The sequence below is a fragment of the Puma concolor genome, chromosome D1 (genome assembly GCF_028749965.1).
Source record: "Puma concolor isolate L17-30 chromosome D1, mPumCon1.1.hap2, whole genome shotgun sequence".
Taxonomy (NCBI): Eukaryota; Metazoa; Chordata; class Mammalia; order Carnivora; family Felidae; genus Puma; species Puma concolor.
The window spans coordinates 44,351,396-44,376,876 of record NC_141676.1 but is presented as its reverse complement, the minus strand read 5'-3'; the positions used below and the strand labels follow the sequence as shown (position 1 = coordinate 44,376,876).

At 46.7% G+C, this 25,481-nt stretch overlaps 1 protein-coding gene across 1 annotated transcript in view; it reads left to right on the top strand.

Moving 5' to 3' along the window:
* INSC (INSC spindle orientation adaptor protein) overlaps positions 1 to 24,833 on the top strand; it is a 127,057-nt gene extending 102,224 nt beyond the window's left edge. Inside the window, exons 9-13 of the mRNA XM_086677906.1 lie at positions 4,055 to 4,233; positions 12,160 to 12,226; positions 16,335 to 16,490; positions 17,929 to 18,005; positions 24,265 to 24,833. Of these exons, the coding sequence (XP_086534032.1) occupies positions 4,055 to 4,233; positions 12,160 to 12,226; positions 16,335 to 16,490; positions 17,929 to 18,005; positions 24,265 to 24,393 (608 nt within the window). The 3' untranslated portion in view covers positions 24,394 to 24,833. The remainder of the gene's footprint in view (positions 1 to 4,054; positions 4,234 to 12,159; positions 12,227 to 16,334; positions 16,491 to 17,928; positions 18,006 to 24,264) is intronic.
* Positions 24,834 to 25,481: the final 648 nt, after the last annotated feature.

The window sequence follows — 25,481 nt, the reverse complement described above, 5'->3', positions numbered from 1 at the left end:
TGTAGGACCTTGAATTTTGGGGTCAGATCCTTGGCCAGAGAGACTCTGATGGGCTTTGTTACTAAAGTTAAAGTCTCAGACTATTGCACCCAATGAATGTGGCAGCAATGACGAGGCAAAAAGCTTCTCAGAAGGCACTGGCACACCCCACCCCACCACCTGCAGTCCCCCACCCGATCCCATGTCATGAGGCCTTGAAAACTCTGATACTTGTAGGTTCCCCTATTCAGATTTATGTCCTCCTGGTTGGAGAATCATAGCCTGAGATCTAGAATACTCTCTTCTTCTGGTTTTCCTTTGCAAAACAGCATAAACCAGGACTTGTCTGGATCAAATCTTCAGGAAACTTGTTTGGCAATCCACATCCTTTCTTTTGTAGGTGCTGGCAAGGATGTGTGTTTCTACTTCTATCCTTATCTCTGCAACTGCGTCCATATCTTATTGAAACTGAATGAAAGTTAATCTCATCAGAAGATTTAGGGTTCACTCTTGGAATCATCACACCAGGGCTGGAAAGATTTGGAATAGCACAAATTTAGGGGCAGCACAGACTGGATTTGGAGTCAGAATATTCGGGTGTGGATTTTTTTTGTCTTTCCATTCATCCCCTCAACAAGTAGCTTTTGTCCGGCAATCCCGTGCGGGCCCTGTGTGAGATGCTACCATCTCACAATTTCCCTAATATATAAAACATGGGGTTGGAACCATTTCTCTTGAGTCTTTCTGGCTCTAGAATTTTAAGATCTGTGAGTACTTTTCCCCTAATATATAAAAAATTGGGTTGGAACCATTTCTCTTGAGTCTTCTAGCTCTAGAATTTTAAGATCTAAGAGTATTTTGAACCTAAGAGTCATCAGCTAAGCTGACTTTATGGCTGATTCTAGTCACTGGGGCAGTGGCACCGATAGGCCAGGCTGGGATAAATAAATTGGCCAATATCCACATTTATTCAAAGTTGAGAAAACACAGAAGTTAATAGTTGTAAGTCTTGGCCGGAGGGAACTCAAGAGACCCTAAAGTTAAATGCTCACTCTATAGTAGGAGAAACCTAGGCCCAGGGAGGTTGAGGAACCTTCTTGAGGAAACATAACAGTGTTAGGATTCACTTATGCCAGGATTCTCTCCTACTCGGCCATCCTCCGAACCCAAGCGGGAACATAAATGAGTTGAAGAGGGCCAGATGGAAGAAGAAAATAAGAAAATTTGAATCTTGTGTGGAATTGAAAAGCATGAGCACTGACGAAAGAGGGGGGAGGTCACTGATAAACTCCTGTCAATTGTTGCCATGTAGAAAAGGCCAATTTTTAAAGATAAGACAAGATTCCTAAGTTTTATAGAAAATCTCCCAATGAAGGGGCGCCTGGGTGGCGCAGTCGGTTAAGCGTCCGACTTCAGCCAGGTCACGATCTCGCGGTCCGGGAGTTCGAGCCCCGCGTCGGGCTCTGGGCTGATGGCTCAGAGCCTGGAGCCTGTTTCCGATTCTGTGTCTCCCTCTCTCTCTGCCCCTCCCCCGTTCATGCTCTGTCTCTCTCTGTCCCAAAAATGAATAAACGTTGAAAAAAAAAAAATTAAAAAAAAAAAAAAAAAAAGAAAATCTCCCAATGTATAAGTGATTGCCAAAATACCCACAAACAAACATACCAAAACCTATATAGTCTAAACGAGCTATCACTACTGCCATTTCTCCATTCCGACTTTTTGCTCAGGTTGGGTTTCTCCCTGAAGGAAAGGATCCTGTTTATTTCACCCTGATGAAGATGCATTGTGGAGTTTGCTCTGAGAGTCAGCAGATAGGATACATCTTCTGGGCAGGATGCCAGGGCTCTGTTCTTTGGTGGGAAATAGCCCTCCAATTTCTTGCTATTCCCTGGAAACATTTATAAATGAGTCACTGGAATCCTCAACTTAATCTTTCTTACGCATCCCAGGTGACTCAGACTCTAGTTTAAACAAATGTGCACCCAAATTAAAAGGCACTTAGATGGTTGTGTTAATAATTGCTGCGTTGGCGGCAACCATGACTGTATAAGAATTAGTGTGGGTGTTTGGATCTAGAAGAAATCTTTACAGCAAAGTGGGCCAGTGAGTCCTGTCATCTCACTCCAAACTTTGAGTATAGTGAGGTGGCCTGGAAGAGGTTGGCTGTCCCCAATGGTTTCCCAAAATTAGAGCATGGGGCAGTCATTGGAAAAGAGAATATGTAGAATTCTTAATTCCTGGGTGAATCTGTGGCCCTGCTCTGGGTGCTTAGATCGAGATTCTGAGTTGCTTCATTGGTCACACCTGGCTGAGGGGCACAGCACCACCCAGGGGCAGACATTGCCCTCCTGGTAGTGCTGAAGCCTAACTCTGCAGGATCATCACTAGGAAAAAGTCAAAGAGGCCCAAGGATGAGAGGCAGCTTGGGACACAGAAGGAATGGGGACTGGGATCAGGCAGACCTGTACTTGATTCTAGGCCGTGCCAATTATCTCAATTCCACAATTTTGGGAACATCGCTTAATATTGGAACCCTCAATTCTTCAGCTATAAAATTGTGATGGAAAATTGGGTGGTTGTGAGGATGGAATGATTTCATGAAGTCGGAAATATACAGCAGTGCCTTGCACAGAGTAAACTCAATAAATGGTAGTCTTGCTGTTACTAGTAGTTTCCTTGAGCCTCGGCTTCTACATCTACAAACAGAGGCAGCAATTTTCTACCATAAGGGTGCTCAGAATGTCATGGCACAGGGCAGGGCACAACTAATACTGTTTTCTGTCCCTTTTTAGGTAGGGGCCAGGACTGCATTCACTCAAAGGGCCAAGGGGTGCCAGCTTCAATATTAGAACCTGGATATACAGATTCTTTGTTTGGAAGCCAGAATTAGGGATCAGGATTGAACATAGCTCAACTCTTCCTGAACATTCTCCGCTGGGGGTACTTTCCTGATGTGTGGTTTATCTTCCTGTGTTTTCATAAGGGTGTTATCAGTAGGAGAGGACCTAGACCCAGGAAGCACCTTGACCGATGGTCAAGTTGGAGCTGAGGGTCAGAAGTTAGATCCACTAGGATGCGTGACTAGTGCCACTGTGCCCTTTCACACCTCCTCCTGAGGCAGGAGTCCATTCTGGGCCAAGTGGAGCCCGTGGGGGAATGTGTGAAATTGTGGAGGGTAATGGGGTCTGGGGGAGATTCTCTCCTCTTTAAAGACCCATCAGACTCATCGGTACCATTACAGATGGTAAGTGGGGGACTCTGGTTAGGTCTGGGTTATGGCCTCTAGAATCAGAAAGACAGAGCCTGACATTCAGGGGCTTGGTGTAAGACTTTTCTGCAGCCATGTGACCCTTATTCTGGGATCAGAGGAAATCCTGAAGCTCTGTTGATGGCAGCTGGAAAGGTAAAGTCCTTATGTTTTAACTTCATCTTCTTAAGACAAATTCAGGAGCAGTCTAATGGACATGGCTGGAGACACAGACGGACTAGGAGCTCTTTTCTGCCTCAGGGCCTTTGTACATGCTGCTGTGTCTTTGGTCTAGAACATGTTCTTCCACAGGTATTCTCCTGATTGCTCCATTTTCCCCTTACAGTCTCAGTTCTCACATTCTTAGGGAGACTCTCCTTATGCACCCCCCTGGGCCTCTGGTTATTCTCTGTCTTAGCACTTATTTGTTTTCTCCCTCACATTAGAATTTGCAATAATTTTATTATTTTCTTTTAAAAGCTCATTTTCTCTCGCCCACTACTAGGATGTAAACTTAACAGGGGCAAAGACCTGCTCTGTGTTGTTCACCATGCCATCCCAAGACAGTGCCCGACATGTAGTGTTCACTCGGTAAATACTTGCTGGGTAACGGAGTAAATGCGGGTCATACACCAAGATTCAAATCCCAGCTCTGCCACTTACATAGAGAGATAAATTTCCCTCTTCAGTAATTACTTTCCTCATCTGTAAAATGGGTATCATAACACCTGCCCAGATGTTCTCCCAGAGCAATTGCGGGAACCAAATGAGATGACTGATACGAAAGCGCTTGGCAGTGAGGCTGCTTTCTCCCTCTTCACTATGCAGAACTGTGCCAAGAGGCGTCGTCTGGGGAAGTCTTCCTGCTGGCTTCTGCGGCCCTTGCCAACATCACCTTCTTTGACACGATGGCCTGCGAGATGCTTCTGCAGCTGAATGCCATCCGTGTCCTCCTGGAAGCTTGCAGCGACAAGCAGAGAGTGGATACGCCTTACACCCGGGATCAGGTGAGAAGCTCAGGGGGGATCAAGCACGGGGCCTGTAGCCATGAAGACAGAGGTTAGGAGACCAGGGCGAAGATTCTGGGGAAGAGGGAGACAATGAGGCCTGGCAGCACACAGTCCTGTTAGTCACGTTCTAGGTAAAAGAAAATGTCCTCCACATATCTCGTTGCCTTTGGAGCATCTTCATGAGTCTACTGTGTACCTCGCTTTTCCATCCTGACCGCTACAGGGCCTTCCTCTGTCTCCATCCACAGCGGTGCATCCCAGAAGGCAGAGACCCATGGGAAGGTCCCCGGACCGCCTCTAAAATTCTGTGTCCCAGACTTGTTGCTGCCTGCCTGTCATTGTACCCTGCAGAGAGTTTCTTCCCTTCTCTGCCTCCATAGAAACAGGGCTGGGAGCAGAGCCTTGATTCAGAGCCTCAACCCCTCTATCAGTCTCAATGTTTTTGTAGAGTTGAGCTCCACGTAGAGTTTTATTTGGAGAAAAAGTGTTTCATTGCTACATGTGTTTGAAAACATTGAATAAGGGGACTTCAGAGCCTTGAGCTCTGAGATTATAGAACTCTATCCTGTCCCACCCCTATCATACTCAGCCTCCCTCTTCCCTACTAAGGGGTGGGGGTGGTGGATCAGGTGGGTGTTAAGCCTCTGTAAATTCCACTAGGTGCTGAGCTCTAAGTTAGAGGATCCTCCGGCCTCCAACCGAGATCTTCCCTGTCTCTTAGCTCCAATCTCTGTTTCTCCTAGCCAAAGCTGCCACTGCTTCCTGTTCCAACTTCTATCCCAGAAACTTCTGGAAAGCCTGCCCTGATGCCTCTCTAGAATTGCCTCCTTTCCCTGCAGGCTACGCCTCACAATGCAACGTTGACTTTTCTAATGATGTTTATTCCTTTCTAGTTATTTTATATAGTTTATTCCCCAGAGGGAAAAGAATAGAAGCCTCTCTGCTATATTATAATCCTGTAATAATCCTTTGGGCAATTCACTCTGAGCCTCACTTGTCTCATCTGTGAATGGGGTTGAACGCTATATACTTCACTAAGTTGAAATCAGAATTAAATTAAACTAATTTAACTTTAATTGTTAATTTAATTAATTAATTTTAAATGATTGGTTATTTAATTAGTTATCAATCATTTGCTTAATTTATTTGATTTTAATTAAATTAAACTAACGAATGCAAACTCCTGGTAGAGTTCCCAGCACTTAGAAACTTAAATAAATGGAAGCCAGCATCAATGTTGTTATTACTGGCCTTTGAATGTGTGGCACACAGCCCTGAGTGGGGAGCCTCCAGACTGGAGTTTCCTTATCTGTAAAATGGGCATGGTCTCTTCCAGCTCAGACATCCTGTAGCTCTATGTGCAGAGACCCTTTTTTTTAATCATGAGCAGTGACTGGCCCCCCCTCCTGGAACCTCGTTGATCCCTTGGAAGGAGGGGGCTCGGGGTGGGGAGAGAGCATGAACAAGCTCCATGCAGATGACAGTTCTTTCTGAATCTGGAGTCCAGAGTTTCACTGCCATACTCCCTCTCCCTGATCCTACCTCTCCCTCACCTCCCCCCACCCCGGTCCGGGCTAGACACATCCAGTCTCCCCCCTGCCCCCCACCCCCGCTCTCCATCCTCAGGACAGCTTCACCTTCTGCCCACCTTCTGTCGTGACTCAGAGCAACCACTTAGCTAGTGAAAGCGCAGCCATTAAAGAAACAAATGGCTCTTTCCTGTGGCAGGGGGAGGATTAAAGCGATCAGAGAGTTCTCTGTAATGAAGACAACGAAGATGAATTAGGCTCTGAAGTGCTCACCGCCCCCTGAAACACTTAGGAAATTAAATGCCTGTGAGGCTTCCGGTAATGCATCTGCCAATGACGCCAGTGCTCTGCAGAGCCTCTGGGTCTTGGATCTATATTTTGTCCACCTCCGCATGAACATCTCAGTGAGAACCCCTCTGTCACCCCAGCAAGCTGAATACCCTTAATTTGTCTAACAAGAGCCTTGATGGCCATACCTGTCTTGCACCCACCATTGGGGTGTGGACAGCAGGGAGGGCAACCTTGGATCTGTGTTCTTTCACCCCCCTCTGCTAATCTAGGGGAGCTGGATGTGGCATCCAGAACCCCCTGCCTCACCAGACATCTGTGTGGCCTAAGTTTTCATTCTCAGGAAGTAATTTTTAGGGGGCAGGCTGCCCAAGGAATCCAGCTACTGCCACGACCTGGGGTAGTGAGAAAGGGGCTGCCTCATCTCTGCCCTGCCCTTAAGGTAGTGACACCTAGGGTGACAGGGACCCAGTTATCTTGTCTAGGCCACCATAGAAGCTTTCACTGAGCATGACTTTTTATGGCCTTCACCAATTAATTGCTTTCATAGAGGTGGAGGGTTCTCGTAAACCCTGGTGGAGGGTTCATGTTTTCCCCTGAAAACATGTTGCCTGCTTGGTGTTTTAGAATGTTCAGATTTTGTAGTATTTCTGAAAACACCCTGTGAATATCGTCATCAGGATTCCATTACCAGAAATGCCAGTTACTAGGGATTACCATTTTGACTCACATTGCAAAAGCCCTCCATGGTTTATAAAAGCCTTTTATATATCTATGTGACACATAGGACATATTAGAAACAGCACAGGCTTTGGGTTCATTCAGACCTGAGTTCAAATCCTGGCTCTGCCTTTTCCCAGCTGTGTGACCTTAGACAAATCACTTAACCTCTCTGAGCCACAAGTTTCCTCATTTGTGTAATGGGGATAATCTGTTTCCTCCCTCTTCATGTCATTATGATGATTAGATGGCATAATGCTCATAAAGTAGTTAGAACCAAAGTAGATACTCAGTGATGAATGGGCCTGGGGTATGTGACAGAACCAGGAACTGGGATGGATCTGAGACAGGGAATGCCAGCTTCAGGGAAGGAGAGTAGGGCCGAAAATGTAGGTAATGTGGTGGGAGTGAGTGTAGTGTGGTGCGAGTCAATGCATGTGTTGTTCCAGTCTGTGTGTGGGTATATGCACGTTGTGTGCATGTGTGTGCGTGGGGGCGGGGGGAGTGTTGATAAAGACTGTGAGCCACTTAAAGGATACGTTTATTTGTGTCTGGATACATATGAATATATAGCTGTCTGGAGAGGCTGGGAGGAAACCAGGTTCACAGCACCCAGTCCTGATCTGTCCCAGAGGCCCCTCCTGCAGTGCCTAGGGAACACTAAGCACAGAGCATCTGGTCGGGCATTTACATGTTCTCTGATCCTGTCAGGCACACACCCCACCTCGATGCAATCCCCAGGGACAGTCCTCTGGCCTAGTTCACCAACAGCTTGAGACCTACATCTAAGGCAGTTTTATGGCCTTGGTGGCTCTCTCTCCTGAGCCCAAATCCCAGCCCTCCTGTCTTGCCTCTTTTGGAGTGAGGGGGGCAGGCCAGGCCTGGAAGATCCCAGTGCCCGAGATTGGAAGCGCTGCGCTTGTTCTAGGACTAGGCAGGCACCCTCCTGGTCTCCATGCTTGCTCAGCTCTCATTCGCCCAGGCCCCTGACCACGCCTATCAGATGAGGCAAGAGGCTCAGTAGAGAAAAGAGAAGCAGAGGGCTGCACCTTCCCTTGGACTGTGTGCCTCCCTGGGCAAAAAGACCACATCCTTCCTCTCTCAGAACCCTTCATTCTTCAACTTATGTCCCTGTCTTGACTCTTTCTGCTCTTTGGTAGACAACACAGTAGGGAGTGAAAATGGCAGGACAGGGAGAAGCGCTGGGTTCCCCCTAGAGGCCGAAAGGGATTTTGCTGGCTGGTCTTGGCTGCCGTTGACTTTGTTGCTATAGCTTTTAGAGAGTTAACACGGTGATGGTAGAAATCTGAATATTCCATCCAGCAATTAAAGAGTAATGCTAATTACAGTCATATGAAATGTTGGCCTTTTTGTCCTAATTACTGCACAGCATAAAAGCAATCATAAGTTTCCATTAAATGCATCTTAGATTTTCTGTGTTGAAAGTTCTATCACATGAGTGCACCTGCTTCTATCCGGGATAATCCTCACTTGATTTTTATAACGTATGGCCCCCATAGTGTATAGTAGAGAAAATGTTAGTTTACAATATAGAAGATAAAAGGGACGGAGATAGAGTCAGAGTGTGATCACAGGCAGGCATTGCTGAGGAGGTGAGACAAGCCTGGCCCATGCCTTGGGATCAGTTTCAAACAAGGGTTCCAGGAGCACCTGCCGAGGGCCAGAACAGAGTAAACCTTTTTCTCTGTGTGGGTGTTGATATAAAAAGGCTTTGCCAACTTCCTTCTTACCACATGGGGCGTTTCTTCTTGAATCCATGACATGGGTGGTCCCCTGCTATTCTGGCCAATTTGCTATTCATCTCAATTTTCCTAAGGTGGTCAGTCTCTGCGAGGCCAAAGGAAAAATGATTTCAAAATACCACAAAGGTAATGAGTACAGGGGTTTTATTTGGCTTCCTGCTGGGAGGGACTCCTCCTGCTCTGAGATCTGCCTCCCTTCAGGAATGATCTCCTATTAACAGCACATTTGGCAATAGTGGGTATTGCATTGGTTGCTACTCCTTGACATAATCTTTCAAGGTCTGGATATTTTCAGGCTCTGGTTCCCAGAGGGAAGTTATACTCATTTTATTTAACAAATGTTCTGGGTGTTTGACAAAACATTAAGTCATTTAATGCTCCTAACGTTCTTATGACTTATCTAGGGGTACCTGGGTGGCTCAGTCGGGTGAACATCTGACTTCGGCTCAGGTCACGATCTCATGGTTCATGGGTTCGAGCCCCACATTAGGCTCTGTACTGACAGCTCAGAGCCTGGATCCTGCTTCGGATTCTGTGTCTCCCTCTCTCTCTGCCCCTCTCCCGCTCATGCTCTGTCTCTCTCTCAGAAGTAAATAAACATTAAAAAAATTAACATTCTTATGAATTATCTCATATATTTATCTCCTGTTGTAAGCCAAATAATGACCCCCCCCCCCCCCGCAAAGCTGTCCACATCCTAATCCCCCAAACCTGTGAATATTCTACCTTACGTGGCCTAAGAGATTTTGCAGGTATGATTGAGTTAAGGATCTTGATATAGGAATATTATTGGTTTATTGGTGTGGGTAACTTATTGGATTATTGATGTGGGTAACTTAATGTAACCACAAGGGTTCTTATAGAGTGAGACAGGAGGACCAGAGCCAGAAAATGAGCTATGGCTGAAGAGGCAGAGGTCAGAGTGATGTACTGAGAGCCAAGTAATGGGAGTAGCATCTAGAAGCTGGAAAAGGCAAGGATGTAGATTCTGCCCGAGAGCCTCCAGGAGGAATGCGGCCCTGTAGGCACCTTGGTTTTAGCTCCATGAGACCCATTTCGGGCTTCTGACCTCCAGAACTACACGGTAAAATTGTGTCATTTTAAGCGACTAAATCTGGTAATTTGTTATAACAGCAATAGAAAACTAATATACCTCCATCAATCAAGAAAGGTTAACTAATAGGCCAAGATCATATGGAAAATAAATGACAGAGCCAGTATTTGGAACGAAGCGGATCCATATGCTTACCCACTATGTTGCACTGCCTCTCACCTAGGGCTTGAGGCCTAGATCCTCTGTATTCACCAAATAACTGCAGAGGAATAGTGTCCTTTCACTCAGGAGGAATAGGAGTTAATCGAAAATCATCAGACAGGATTGAATTAGCCTGGGCCAGGGGAAAACTGCCTGCCTCTTGCATTCTTTCCCCCCCGACAGCATTGTTATCATGTATGCTTGTAAACCAGTTGTCCCTAAAATCCCATCCCTGGACTTGACTTCAAGGAGAAATGTCGATCCTCTTTCCTCTCTACATCATGGCGCATACAAGGATGATTCAGGAGGGGAACTCAAAGCAGGGAATAATTGGCATTTATTCAAATTGTGCTTAATTGAATACTTCATCTGAACCTCAGAAAGCCACATGGGGTACGGGCTCTGCAAAGAGGAAGTAATTTTCATTAACGGGATCTAAATTAGTCTGACACAAAGACCTACCCATGCCTGTGACACAGTTAATAATTGCCATGTAATGAATGTGATGCTGCAGACAAAGGTTTCCTTTTCCTTTTTTATTTTGCCCTTCCTTCCTTGCTTCCTCCCTTCCCCTTTGGATCTGTATGTCCAGGAAGCATCTTTATTCATCTCCCTGGCTGGTGAACGGTCAGCATGTAGTGACTCTTTGTGGTGGGAACAGAGGTTGTGTCCCCTGCAACTGCGAAGCCAGGTGAATTGCAATCTGACACGGACTTGGCCTCGTGTCTCCTTCCTCGTAAGACTTTATGCTTCTTGGGGAACCTGCCATTTTTTAACTGCATCTTCAACCCACATTTTCCTTCTAACTCCTTCCTCTTAGCCCCCCCCCACACACACACACAATCATAAAAGGGGAGGAAAAAGAGCATCTAAGGACTAGCCCTCCTTCACTCCCTTCATAAAGCAGCTGCTGGGGCAGAGTTGCCTTTGAGATAAAGCTTCTGGGGTAGTCTCCTGTCCCTTCCCTGGCAGCCCATCCCGGGAGTGCCTCCCCAGCCAAGCCCCTGAGCAGGTCTGAGCCACCAGGGCCTGACACACAGGGATCTGCCTCAGCACCCTAAGAACACGCGTCCCTTTTCAACATGTGTTTAGGGGGAATGGGGATAGATAGATATTCTATTAATACGGCAGACTTTTTCCTTTCTCTTTAAAAGGAGAGATTTGTTACATGCATTGATTATGCAGAAGAATATGCCAATATTGCACCAATGAAAATCTAGATAATACTTTCTGTTGGTAAACATCACATTATTATGCATTATCCAGTTCCAGAATTTAAGCTGCCTGAACTGTCCTCAGCAGACTGTCAGCTGCTGCCTCAGAGATGGGGACACAGCCTCCAGTTACAATATGCCACAAGCTTTGAAGAACCCTTTTGAGAGGGAGAGAGGACTGCACCAGTGAGAAGTGTTTTCCATTTTATTTTATTATTTGTTTTAATTACCACTCGAGAGTGCTCTCTGCTTCTGTGGAAGTGGGTGCATTTCATTTTGCCATTTACATCAGGAGCCATGTCTTGGGTGGTATCTGAACTAATAGTTAAAACACATTTTCCAATGGTGTTTTGGCACCTTACAGTTTGAGGTCTGTAAGTGGTCCCTTGATGGTCCATCCCTTAATCCAGTTTTATGCAGTGACTTCTCTCTACAACACTGACTATGCCCAGGAATCAGGGTGGGGTGGGTTATTGGCTGCCCAGCCCATGCGGGTGTAACCAAGGCTCACTGTCTCCACCTGGTGACAGCATCTCTTTACTACAGTCAGAACCCTTCAAGAATGACCGACAGGGGAAGCTTACAGAGGACAGACTTGTAAAGTCAGCTGAGCAAGAACTTTCTTACCAGATTCCATACAATACCTGACACTTGGGGTGTAATGCTGCCCTTTGATCTTACTCAGGTTCTCTAATTTCACCTTTATGTCCACTGATTTCAGATTGAAAGTAGGTGGGGTTCACTGTCAGGGCAAGAAGCTAGGATGAGCGAAACCCAATTCAGGGGAGGGGCTAGCCACGAGTCTGGCAGTTCTGACTGCATTTCAGGATCTGGGGCTAGAGGTACCCTGAGGAAAGGTGATGGGGTCCCCATCTTTACTCAGGTGACATGGTTATCTCCAGGGGGGTCCTAGGGCCCTTGGTGGGGGCATCCCAGGGCCACATGCTGACGAGTGGGAACCAAGCACTGGGGAAATACATCTGGGAGGCAGGAGCCCATGAGGATGGGCGAAAATACCACGGAGTATGGGCCACATGGATGGTAAAGACTCACGGGTAAAGGAAAGCTTTGTAGCTCCCGGCTCAGCTGTCTGTAGACAGCACCACTTGGCGCAGGTGTGCCCCTTTCCTCAGGTTCTCAACTCTCTTTTCCAGATTGTGACCATCTTGGCAAACATGTCTGTCCTGGAGCAGTGTGCCTCTGACATCATTCAGGAGAACGGTATGTCTTTCTGGCAGTGTGCGCGTGGCACGGATTATGTGGCTGTAAAGGACCACGTGCCTCTGTGTTTGTGTGAAGGCTGTGTGTGTGTACATGTGTGCCTGTGTGTCTCCACAATTACATGAGTGTGTGTGTGTGTGTACAGCTGGGCCAACATGTAATGTTTCTTTGCTTTTGATGGGCTTTAATTCTAGTGGGAGACAGGCAATGAACGAGAAGATAGAGAACGGCGGATGATGATAGTGGCATGCAGGAAATACAGCAGCAGGGAAGGGGATAAAGTAGACCCAAGGTGAGGGGTTAGCGGTTGCTAATTTAACTAGGTGGTGAAGGGAAGACAACTATTTCGTTATGATCCAAAAAGTAAAAATCGATTCCTGCCAGAGGATGCAGAAAGCCTCCTTAAGTTCAAGTTTGGACTTTAAGTCATTCCTATCACACTGGATTTGGCCTCACTTAGAGAGCTGATGTGCCTGAGGAGGGTGTGGGTGGGGGAGTAGGTCAGGGCATGCCTGATCCCGGGACCCCTCACCGGAGAGCGTCACTACCCCACCCGCTCCCCCGCTCCCACCTTGTGCCGAGGGGCCCACGAAGTCCAGGTGAGGTGGGCCAGGTTTCCTTGTCCAGGAAGCAGACCTGCACAGGCTCTGCTGGAGGATGGGTCTGCTGCCTTGCAGCTGGGAGCAAAGAGTGGCGAGGGCTTCCTGTGACTGGGAAATAAGGGAGCAATTAGCAACCGGTTGGAAACCAGAGACGCTAATGAGGACGAGTGAGCTGAGAGCCCGGGGCCAGCTGTTTCTGCTCTTGTTAAACCCCCTTCTCCCAGGTTGCCCCGCTGTTTTAACAAACACACACGTTCCCCATCCCCCATCCCCCTATGACTAATTGAAAGACATCATTTTGTGTTAATTTTATGTGCTTGAGCTAATAATGAAAAACTTCACCGAGCCAGCTGAGGCTGAGAGGCTGAGGGGTATCATTCCCGGCCTGTTCCTGCTGCACTCAGAGCCTCCTCAAGGTCAAGTGGTCAGCAGTAGTGGGTGTCCAGAGGCCTGTGGGGTTGGGATTGGAATATGTGGCCACTATGGAGGGTTTTATGGTTCATTGAGACAACAGTTAGAGACCTCCTACATTGTTCCGAGCAAATGAACACAGAGATAAATCCTTGGCTTTGTCCTGGGAGGAGAGCCCAACTCGGCAAAAGTGATAACATGAAAAAGTGTGAAATCGACAATAAAATAATGCGGCAGAGGGATGGCATAGTGGCTGAGACCGTGAAAACTGGAAACACACCGGGTTTGAATCCTGGCCCCGTAATTTACTAGCTCTGCATTTCCATCTGCAGAATGGGAGTGTACCTACCTCATAGGATAACGTGAGGATTAATATAAAGTTTGTCAGAAGAGTATCTGGCACAGAATGGGGACTGTGCTGAGTGCATCTGCTCTTTTGGTGCAGATCAGTCTCAGGGGGCTCAGCTGAAGAGCATTTGAGGGAGAGACAGTACAAAGTGGGGCATAACTGGAGGGATCAGCAGTGTTGGTGACGCAGCCAGGGCCCCCTGGAGCTGAGTGAGATCCTGTGGGCTGGACCAGGCAAGCACTGTTGTGAGGACTGGGCTTTGAAAGGCAGTCCTCTTACCAGGATGCATGAGACTCTCGCATGTGTTGGCCTGAAGCCTGGTTATTTTGTCTCTGTCCTGACCTGAACTCTGCATGAGTGTTGGTCATGGGGGCTGCACAAAGGAGGCCATCCTGGCAAGTCAGGCACTGTGGCTGCTGTCCTCCTTATGCTGGGAGGCAGGCCAGGGCAGCCCAAGCTCTTACCTGTCAATCCACTGACATTAGTATCCCTCTTTTGGCTTCTCCCTCAGGGGCTGGGGCTGAGCTGGAGAGAATGTTGGGGAGGGAGCATGGTGTTGGGGGGGCTGGTCTCTGAAGTTGTAACCCCCAACTCTTAGGCAACTGTTCTGGCATTGAGCCTGGCCAGAACTTAGGAAACACAGTCCGGATTTTCCTAGGCAGCCCCAATTTGATAGCATCCTATCTTTTTCTAGATAAGACTTACAAAGTATACATTTAAAGGAAACTTGGATTTTATGAATATGAAATGAATACCTTCATATTCAAGAATGCCTTCATATTCATTCATTTGATATTTATTCAACAAAGATTTGAGCAAAGCACTATTCTTAGATACTTTAGATATTTCCATGCAGGAAACAGGCACAAATCTTTACCCCCTGGAGCTTACCTGCTAGTGTGAGAAACTCTTTGATTCTTTGTCAGGTTCCAGGTGCAAAGTACAGGATGGGAAAATGGCTTCTTTACGGGAACCTTAACCAGGAGTTAGTAAAATTTCCTAGGCTTGTGGCTCTTCCCAAAGTTGTCACCTTGGTATCTCCTGTTCATGTGCCCACAGGCCATAACATACATACCTCAGGACATTCACAATCATGACCTTGTCTTAGGAACATTGTGGGCATAGGGAGCCTGAAGACTATGTTCCATTCAGTGGTCTTGGAGAGGGTTTGGAAGAGAAGTACCTTGCCCTAAGGTTAGAGTGTGTGTTGGCAGAGGTAATAGAGGCAAAAGGTAGGTCTTCTGGGTCCCTTGAGCCTATAGGAAGGAGAAATGGGTCACTTACAAATCTCACCAGGAAGAGAAATGGCCCCTCCTCAGGACTGAATAATCTCAGGGCCATACCTAAGTAACTTATAGCCCCTGTGCATTGAGATCCAAGGGAGTTAGAAAGTACATCTGGTTCAAGTAAGATTCAGAGGGGCATGTGGCTGAGGTCCTAGACTGCAACCAACCTCTGTGTGAACTTGGGAAATTACTTTCTCTCTCCAGACCTCAGGTGCTCTTCTGTGAAATGGAGGGGAAGGACAGGTAGTGCCAGATCTCCAAAAACCCTCTGGCTCCACTGTCTAAGGCAGAGGTCACAAACTTAGATGCCTGTGGACCCAGACAAGTAACATAAATGGATAATGTAGGCTCAGCAGGGACTGGACCAATCCTATTTAAAGTAGCAAGCTTATAATAAGTTTCAGCAAATTGTTGTCATGAAGAAATGTGGACCCAATGTCAGGTCAGGAGGGGATTTTTTTTAGAAACTGACAATCTGGATTTTTATGGAAACCTTCCAATTTTCATAAGAGTGAAATTAAAAAAAATTTAGACACTGTATGGAGCAACAAAAGAAAGCAAAAATACATCTGTGGGCCACGTCTGGTTTGAGTTCTAAGCTGGCCCGTGCCTCTGGGTGCAGGGAAGGGGGTGTGACCTGGGGCAGTTAGGATGTCCCGTAGAAGATGGACTTTTACTACAGCCTGCAGGATGGGAATTCTTTAGATGGAGCATGTGAGGGAAAAGGACCTGCCATGCAGAAGAATTAGGTGACAAAGGCATGGAAATGGGAGTCAATGTGGATTTGGGTTTGTGGGACGATCAGCAGATAGATCTGGTTTCAGGAGAGGGTGGTAAGGCTTCTCAGCTACCCAAGTTCAGGGCTAAAGCTCTCAGTCTAGCTACCTACCCTCCTTCGGGGCTGGATCTATTGCTCATCCAGCCCAGGTTTGGGTCACGTCCCACGGAGGACTCGTCATCTCTGGACCAATCTCAGATACAGCTGCCTCAGAAGTGAAAGAGTGAGGGAATAATCAGGTTACCTGAGTTCTGATACCAGCCCCCTGACTACTAACTGTGGGACCCTGGAAAAGAGACTTAACTTCTCTCTGGGCCTCAGAGTGAATTATATTAGTACCTAGTTCATGAGACTATTGGGAGACTATTAGGGGATCGTGCATTTATTGGGCATTTAGTGCAGCATCACACATGTAATAAAAGCTCAGAAATAGCATTTGAAAAATCAAAAGGGATGTCCTCCTGATGTCCCTTCTAAGTATAGTGACTTAGTACATGGAATCAGAGATATCTCCAGGGCAGAAGGAGTAAAAGAGGTGGCCTTGTCCACCTTCCTTTCTGTGGTTGAGACCCCCTAAGTCTCAAGCTTTTGCAGCCATCCATGCAGCTGGCCCCGGGACGGGGGGCGGGGGGAGAGGCTCCTTGCTGGGGCAGGTACCAACTGTTCATTTTCTCCTGCCCAGGGGTCCAGCTTATCATGGGCATGCTGTCTGAGAAGCCAAGGTCTGGAACCCCTGCCGAGGTGGCGGCTTGTGAGCGAGTCCAGCAGAAGGCTGCTGTGACCCTGGCCCGTCTCAGCCGAGACCCAGCTGTGGCACGGGAGGCCGTGCGGCTGAGCTGTAAGTGCTGTGGTGGGGAGGCGGGCTTGGGGATGGGAGCACTCCTGATTTCATGGTGACGACAGATGACTCAGAGCAAAGGCGGGGCTGAGGTGAGCCTCGCTCTCTGGGTGCCAGAAAACGCTGTGATGGGGGCCCAGGGTGCAGCCCCTCATCTAGCTTGTAAGTGGGGCTGAAGTTAGAGAGGAGAGGAGCCTAGAGAGGCTAACAGTGGATAAAAAAGCAATTCACATGCAGACTTCCTGCCAAGGACCCTATTCTTTTACTCTCATTCCTTTTCTCATTCATTCGCTTATTCAGTTATTCACTTCCTCATTTGTTGACTTACCCTTCGATTAGTCTGTTCACTCATTAATTCATCCTTTGGTTCATTCATTAACTCACTCATTACTTGATTTATTTACTTTTAAGCCATGTGTTCATTCACTTAGTCACATTTACCCAACTCATATTCTCAGAGTGCCCACTCTGTGCCAGACTCGGTTCCGAGCGCTAGGTATATCGCATTGACCTGACCACAGGGGCTTACAACCTGGTGGGGTGGCAGATACGGAAAGAAAAATATGCACTTGAATGCCATAAAGCAGTGTTCAAAGCATGTCCGTGGCACGTTTGGCCCACAGCGGAGGTAGCCCACATTTATCTGGGTGGGTCGAAGAATGTTTTAGCAAGGTGAGTCTTCAGCTGTAGGTTGAGGCATTATTCCAATGTGATGGTTGAGAAAGGGTGCTCCAGGCAGAGGCATGAGATTAGCCATGGCATTGTCACCTATCATGTAGATATACCTGGTGAACGGCAAGAGGTGGCCCTGGGTTCTGGCTCCAGAAAGACTTTGTGGAAGATAAACCTGCACAATGTATCTGTACACTTTTTATTAATATCTTCTGAGTTAGCTTTTCGTTCTGTTTTTGTTTTTCAGAGTTTGTCAATTTACATCAAAAGCAATTTACATTGAAAAACAAAGTCGATTCTTTACCTTTCCTCTGTAAAGGACTAGGGACCATTAACCTCCCCAATCTGTAGTTTTCTGTGATTTAAGCCACATTGTATTTTCCAACTGAAATAAGCAATCGGGGAAAAAATGGTATTGGGAAGTCCCACTGATAACAATGGAAACATTAAATATAGTTCTGGAAAAATCAGAAGTACTTACACAGGAAGTTAGGTTCTGTTGCACTTTGACTAAGCTCAGGGTCTGTGGCTGTCCCTGACCAGGGACTATTCACATTCAAGGGGACAGAAAGTTTCCACTACAAGTTCCTCCAGGTGGGTTCAGCCCCCTTTCCCCAGCCAGTTGGTGAGCTGGTGGGGTCCTGGAGCTACCTGCCTCTATAGCGCCCCGTGCAGAGGGCCGTGTGAAGGAGGGGGGCACCTCTGGGTCAGGTCTGGCCAGGCCTGTCCCCATCCTGGGCATGACATTCTCATGCGTCTCACACAGGTATGTCCCGGCTCATCGAGCTCTGCAGATCGCCCTCGGAGAGGAACAGCAGCGATGCTGTGCTTGTGGCTTGCCTGGTGAGTTCTCAGTATTCCTCCGCTCCCTCCCTGGGCTTTGGGATTGCAGACCAAGGGCCAGGAGAACTGGTGATGCCTTGGTTGGCTTAAGTAAGCCATGAGACTTCTCTGCGCCCAACTTTCCTCTTTAAAATGGCGATAAAGGTGTTTCGCTTCATTCATAAAACTGGTAAGAAAATTATATGAGGTCATATATGTGAAAGATGGGGAGTTGGGGAACCCCCCACTCGTACTTTTAGTAATCATAAACCTTTGAGTTTTTGAGGAGTCTTAACAGCAGATCAATACCAGAGTGGCTGGTGGGCAGAAGGCTAGGTGGTGTTGGTAATGCCATGGTGTGAACTGGAATGGGAACTAGGGGATGGATGTTTCCTGCCTGTTCCCAGAGGGGCATTGTGAGGAAAGCCTTCCTTCCTCTTGGACAGAGCCCCTTTGCTGGCACTCTTCCAGCTTTCTAGCTCCCCTGTCTTTTGTGGAGTAGGACTGGAGGTGGTAGGACAGAACAGAAAGTGTGATTCACCAGGATCTTCAACCTGAACCCAACAAGGGCATCTTGGGAGGTCCCCATCCAACTTCTCCTTGCTGTTTGGGTCCACCATGAAAGAATAAACCATACCAGATCGGAATGCATGCCTAGTCTCTATATTCCTCCCTGCTGGGGCTCCACTGAATCCCAAAGCAGAGCAGCTTCCAGCTGGAAGCCAAAGGGAACAGGGAAGCCATTGTATAAACAGGCCATTTGACTTTCAGAAGGGAGTGCCAGGTTCTTGGTTGGTTCTCAGAGAATGCAAGGGGGAAGCGATGGATCTGAAGACCCTTCAAGCTGTTTCACAGTAAAACCCCCTCCTCACCCCATCATTTTTTAGACTGAGCTCTTCTCATTTCTGGGAGCATCATATTGTCATAGAGACAGCGGGGCGTTACAGCCAGACACATCCATCTTGGTTTTGCCATTAATGAGCTGTGTGACATTGGGTGGGTCACTAAGTGGTTATAAATCTTAGTCAATAAATATTTACCAAGTGGTTCTATGTGCCATGCACACTTCTAAGCCACGGAGATATGGCTGTGGGGGGGAAAAAAGAAGACAAACATCTCTGCTCTCATGGGGCTTTGATTCTGATACATGCAGAACACCCTTAACTTTTTTGTGCCTTGGGCAATCTGGTAAAGCTTCTGTTTCCCTTCTAAGAATAATGTTTCAAATGCATAACCCAAAATATATAGAATTAAGAAGGAAACCAATTCTATTAAAATAATTATTAGAGTATTTATATATATGGTATATTAATATACATACTTTTAATTAACACATTAAATAAGAGATAGCAGTGGGTCTAATGAGTATTGTAACCTTGACTAGCAAGGAGCATAAATGATATTTGCTAGTCAAATGATATTTGACTAGCAAGGAGCATAAATGATAAATGTACCTCCAACAAGTGTATGGGGATATGAAAGGATCTGTGATTTTTATTGGTCCACAAGTCATAGGAATTGCTGAGACTTTGTGGTTGGTTGCTGCATTCACAACTGAAGGAGAGGCTGAGTTTCAGTTGGAAGTTAATAAGCGTAATGATGTAATTTTTTCCTCCAAGTTCACAGGCCTTCTGAATTCTGTCTGGCTTAGTGCGTCAAGTGGAAAGAGTTAATGCCCGGCAAACCCGATCATTGGCCCCAACTACCATTATCTCCACAACTCGGGAAGCCCACAGGTGCCCAGCACTACAAGGCCCTGAGGCAATGGTGGGAAACCAGAAAGCTCCATTCATATATGTGGGCTTGTCACAATTCCTTTTCCATTTTTATTATTAGTTTGAAGTGAAATACACAGAAGGGCTTGGCTACCATCATCAATCACTTGAAGGACTTTCCAGTGGAAAAAGGATTACATTTCTCACTGAAGATGGGTCGTTGGATGCTGAAGAGAGCCCTTCCCTCCCTAAACCACCCTCCTTGTGGTTGCTGGGCTAATCCTAATATTACAATCAAGACACTAACACAATCAGCCCTTCCATGGTTCTCCATTATCTATGGCCTACTGTCTGGCTCCAGCATACCCCTGGGGGCCTACAGGCCCTGTCCAGCTCGTCTAGACCAGAGTGCTGTGAGCCACTATGACACTGTGCCTTGGCCCTCGTCCTAAGCAGATGCCCTTTCTATGGCTTTGCCAGCAGCCTCCTCAATCTCGGACCAAAATCCCTCTCCTCTATGGAGTGTCCTGGGAGGCATCTATGGCTCAAAGACAGCATGCACCTGGACCTGCTGGCTTAGATTTTTTTTTTTATTCAGTAGGAAGAAGGTTATGTTATCCAGTGTACCTGGTGTTCTAAGGGGAGGCTCTTGGAATTCAAATACAGGCCTGTCTAATGCTGAAGGTCTTGACTTCTTGGCCAGGCCATCTTGTTTTCAGTCATGTTTCTCCCCCATGTCTAATGGCCCTGGTCTTGCCACCTTGGCTCATGGCAGGTATTTGTATTTCTCTCCCTCTAGTCTGGAACCTTCCTAGGGATGGGGCCCTTTTCCAGGTCTTAGTATCTCCATAGGACATTGGGTTTGTTCACTGTTTTTTGCCTGCCTGAGGGACTGGTAGTCTTGTCTCCCCACCCTTGGGCCCCAGAATTTGAGGGTGTTCTTGGTTTGGCTCCCAGAAGGGGCTCCACATTGGAGTGTGGTCCCCTGGCTGCTGAGATGGGGGCCGCCAGAAGCCTGGCCTGGCAGATGGAGTTGGAGGCTACCTCTCCTGCCCTCCCCAAGGCCTTCTTCTCAGCTTCAAAGTCTCTCTTCAGGTGGAAGGAGGACATTTCAATTATCGTGTCCCACATCTGGGAAAGTGGCAGTGCAGATTGCCTTTCGCAAACAGAATTGATTTTTCCTTAATGAGACGGCTGTCAGTGGGCTGCTGGGCTTGTTTAATGCTTGGGTGTTTTCAGACTGTCTGGGAATGAGATCCTGGGATGACTGGCTGTTAACCCTCTGAGGGAAGCAGAGATGCAAAGAAAGGCTTCAGAAGGCTGAAGGGTCCTTTGAGCCCCGGGACACTGAGGAGGGGGTGCTCAGGGTTGGTTTGGGTTCTTGTCCTGCAGTCTTCCTGGGAACCCTGGGAAGATGAGGGTGTTTATTTGCCTTTGTGTTTTCTCAGGTCTATTTCTAGTTCACCCCTTCTTTTCCTCTCCCCCCCCCCCCCTTCTCCCATTTTCCCTCTTCTCTCTCATGTTAATTTTTGCTTTTCTCTCCTCTAGATGTTGCCTCCTTTCTCAGGTTTCTTTTCTATCTCTCCTTCTTTCCTTTTCCCACCTTCTTTTATCTCCTTAGTCCTCTCCACCAACTCCCTCCTCTGCCTCCGTTGCCGGCTCCTCCCCTGCTCCTACCTCCATCCTATTATCCCCCCACCCTCTGGGCTCTCTCTCTTTTTCTTTGTCACCATTTCTGTCTCTCTCCATCTCCCTCTCATGCTTGATCTCTTTTCTTTACCAGTTCATCTCTGTCTCTCTGTTTTATTTTATTTATTTATTTAAAAAAATTTTTTTAAATGTTTTATTTATTTTTAAGACAGAGAGACAGAGCATGAGTGGGGAGGGGCAGAGAGAGAGGGAGACACAGAATCTGAAGCAGGCTCCAGGCTCTGAGTTATCAGCACAGAGCCCGATGCGGGGCTCGAACTCACGAACTGTGAGATCATGACCTGAGCTGAAGTTGGATGCTTAACCAACTGAGCCACCCAGGTGCCCCTGTCTCTCTGTTTTAACTATTCCTTCTTGTTCCATTTCTCTGTTGTCTCTCTTTCTCTATTTTCTTCTTGTACCTCATTCTCTCTCCTTATGAGTCTATTTTCTCCCCATTTCATCTTTCTTTGTCCCTTCCTGTCTCTTGCTTTATTTTTACCCCTGATGATGTAAAATACATTAATGGCCTCGTAGCCTCCTCTCCTGAAGATTTCTGTTTCCATCTTTGTGCCTTTTTTATACTAATGGAGTGATTTCTCCTAATTGGAGCCAAGAGGAATCAGAAAGTGCTATGGAGTTCAGCCTCTTTATTTTTTTTTTAAGTTTATTTATTTTGAGAGAGAGAGAGAGAGAGAGAGAGAGAGAGAGAGAGAGAGAGAGCGACGGAGTGTGTGCAGGGGTGGGGGAGGGGTAGAGAGAGAATCCTAAGCAGACTTTGCGCTGTTAGCCTGGAACCAATGCCGGGCTCAAACCCACAAAGTGTGAGATCATGACGTGAGCTGAAATCAAGAGTCGGATGCTTAACTGACTGAGCCACCCAAGCACCCCTCAGCCTCTTTAGTCGTTAGGGGCAATCACACCCCAGGAGAGGCAGGACGCACTAGTGAGAGACTCCTGTAGTCTACTTCTTGTCACTAGGTTTCAGACCCTTCTAACTTGCATAGAGACACATGTCCCTTTTTCTTGATCCAGCTTAGACCTGGCAGCACCTGTTTGTCCAACAGCCAACCTAAGCCTTCCTCTCTTTTCACCAGCTTGGTGGTTTCTCAGCAATAGGTATAGGTAATGAGCTCTCTGCCTGCCTTGGACTCAACGTAATAAGCCAGTGTCCTGGGCTTGCAGCATCCTGCCTGTGTGTATGGGTATGAGGGTCCTGGAGTGGGACTGCCGTGCAGTCTTGGGAAGGCCCCTTTCCCTCACTGAGCCTTTGTCTCCTTATTTCCAAGCTGAAGATCATGATACTTACCTTGTAGTAGTATCCTGTAGGGATTAAATGAAATACTATGTGTAGATACTCCCTTGCTATTCCATTTATTTATTCATTCATTCATTCATCCATCCATTCATTCATTCTCTTCTGCCATTCCAGGTATTCTCCTCTCTTTGTTTCCCAACTCCTGCCTTGTTGTGTACAGGTATAAGAAGAGGGAAGGTATTAATATGCATTGAACACTTAGTACACACTGCCTCAGCTGACCGGTAAAGAGGTCTAGCTAGGTGCACAGGCTACACTTACAGCTTCAGGTTGCTCTAGTGATAGAATTCGTTTTTTAAAGCACTTATTTTGTTTTGTTTTTAATTTTTTAAGTTTATTTACTTTTGAGAGAGACAGAGACAGAATGTGAGTGTGTTAGGGGCAGAGAGAGAGGGAGACACAGATCTGAAGCAGGATCCAGGCTTCGAGCTGTCAGCACAGAGCCCGACACAGGGCTCGAACTTACGAACTGTGGGATCATGACCTGAGCCTAAGTCGGATGCTCAACCGACTGAACCACCCAGGCGCCCCTTCATTTTTTTTTTTTTAACAAATATTTATTGAGCCCTGTGCCAAACCTTGTTCTACCTGCTATAGATACAGAGAAAAATAAAAGAGTCTCTATCTTTGAGGAGCTCAGAGTCTAGTGTGGGAGACAAACACCCACAAGCCAGTTGCAGCCACGGGTGAGAAGGTTGAGGTCAGCCCAGGGGCTGTGGGTGCACAGAGGAAGGAGGGGCTGTCTCTGTTTCAAGGACTCTGGGAAGGTTTCACAGAAGAGGTGATGGTGGGCCATACCTCACAGGATCAATGCACCTGCTGGCTAAAAAAGAGTGGAAGGGTGGAGAGGGACTTTGAGCTGAGCAAGGTCACACAGGCATAAAACAGGATAGTTTGCTCAGGGAGGAGTGAAATGCCCAGCGAATGGGGGCCTGGGCCGTGGTGTACATTCTGTCCCCACTCCTCCTACTCATCTCCATCTTGGTGGCAGACTCTCCTTCTCCTTCAGCTTTATGACCTTCCTTCCTCTCTCTTCTCCCACTTCCCCATCCCATGATGCTTTGTCAGAACTTTGCTGAATTTATGGCTAAATAAATAGCCCTTGCTATTCTCAGGCTGCTCTAGGGACCTGGAAGCAAGGCTGTTATTCCACTGCTGCTTCTGGTAGATATGGTCTCTAGCATGAACAAATCTTGAGCTTCAATATGTCAGTAAGTTGAGCAGGTTTTTTAAATGGCAGATCTTTGGAATAACCAGATTCCTAAGGTGACTGAAAAACCAAAGTGGCAAGACCATTATTAAGATCATGAAGGCTTTCAGATGACATCCACCATAATGACCAACATGCCAATGACACCGGATGACCAAGTGATAAGGTTACTGTATTGACCAGGTAACCAAAAGGACTGTATGACTAAGGTGTCAGGTGACCAAGGTGACGATTAGCTCAAATTGACTAATAAATGAGCTACTTGTACTTCCCAGGACCGTTGAAGGAAATACATGCACCTGAGCAGAGCCTGGTCTGACCTGCGTCATTTCTTCTGTTTCTCTCTAGGCTGCTCTGCGTAGACTGGCTGGAGTTTGCCCGGAAGGCCTCCAGGACTCCGACTTCCAGCAACTGGTCCAGCCCCGGCTTGTGGACTCTTTCTTACTCTGCAGCAACATGGAGGAGAGCTTTGTGTAGGAAGGGTGGGAGAGGAAAGCCATTTGGCCCCCTTCTCATGCCCCCTCTGAGTACATTCCTGCGATCAACCTGAGTACCCGTCAGCTCCCTCACCTCTTTATTTATACTTAATTTATTTTTTACATGAAATGGACAAGGGCTAAATACTCTAGTAACATCAGGCAGTCTGTGGTCCTAGGAGTCTTTTTTGTTTTTATTTTTGACTTCTGTGACTTTTCAGTTGCAGATGTTGAAATGCATAGTGACTAATATGGCAGACTGTCATGGGCGATTTCCCTTCATCTTGCTTTCTCTATTTTCACTATGTAACCTTGCCTCACTTTTCCTCCACTTTGGAACCAGGGTATGCTAACTGCCCAGCAGTCTTTTGGCTTTTTTTCTTTTTAAGTTGGCTTGCTCCTTTCTAAAAGATTTTAAATAAATTTCATAGTTGGACAGAACATACTAGAAGGAAAGCTTTATTCTATACTAAATGAAATCATACGAAATGTGTCTTGTGTTTTCAGATTAAATTACATCTTAGACTTAAGTTCTTAATTCCTACGGTTTCATGTCACAAAATCTTTTCCAACTATTAAAACTCCATAGAGAGTCGTATTGTTTTCATAAGCGCACGAATGGGTCAGATTCTAAGGGGTTTAGTGAGAAGTCAAAGAGATTTCCAAAGTCCCCAGAAACTCAGTTTCCTTAGGCTTTTTTGCTCTTGTGTAACTTCCTGGTGAGTAGGATCCTCAGAGGAGGTGTTAGTAAATGATACCTTTTCAAAAGTAGACTTTAAAGTAGCGGTGTGCTACATCTTGCTCACACCAGTTTGCAAGCGACAATTGTGAGAATTTGCCCCCAGTTCTGCATTCAGTGGTCTCATTTTGGTAGCTTGAAATTGGTAATGGCGGGAGTATTCGTACCACAGAAATTAGATGATGTTATAATTCAGAGCTTTTTGTTTTTGTTTTTAAGAACTGGTTTATCCATCTCATTGCTTGAAAGTATCACAAGAATCTGTAAATCCTTCTGAGAGGCTTAATATCATCGTATTGTGATATGATTTTATACAATTCAAGAAACATTTCTTGAACTCATATTACTAT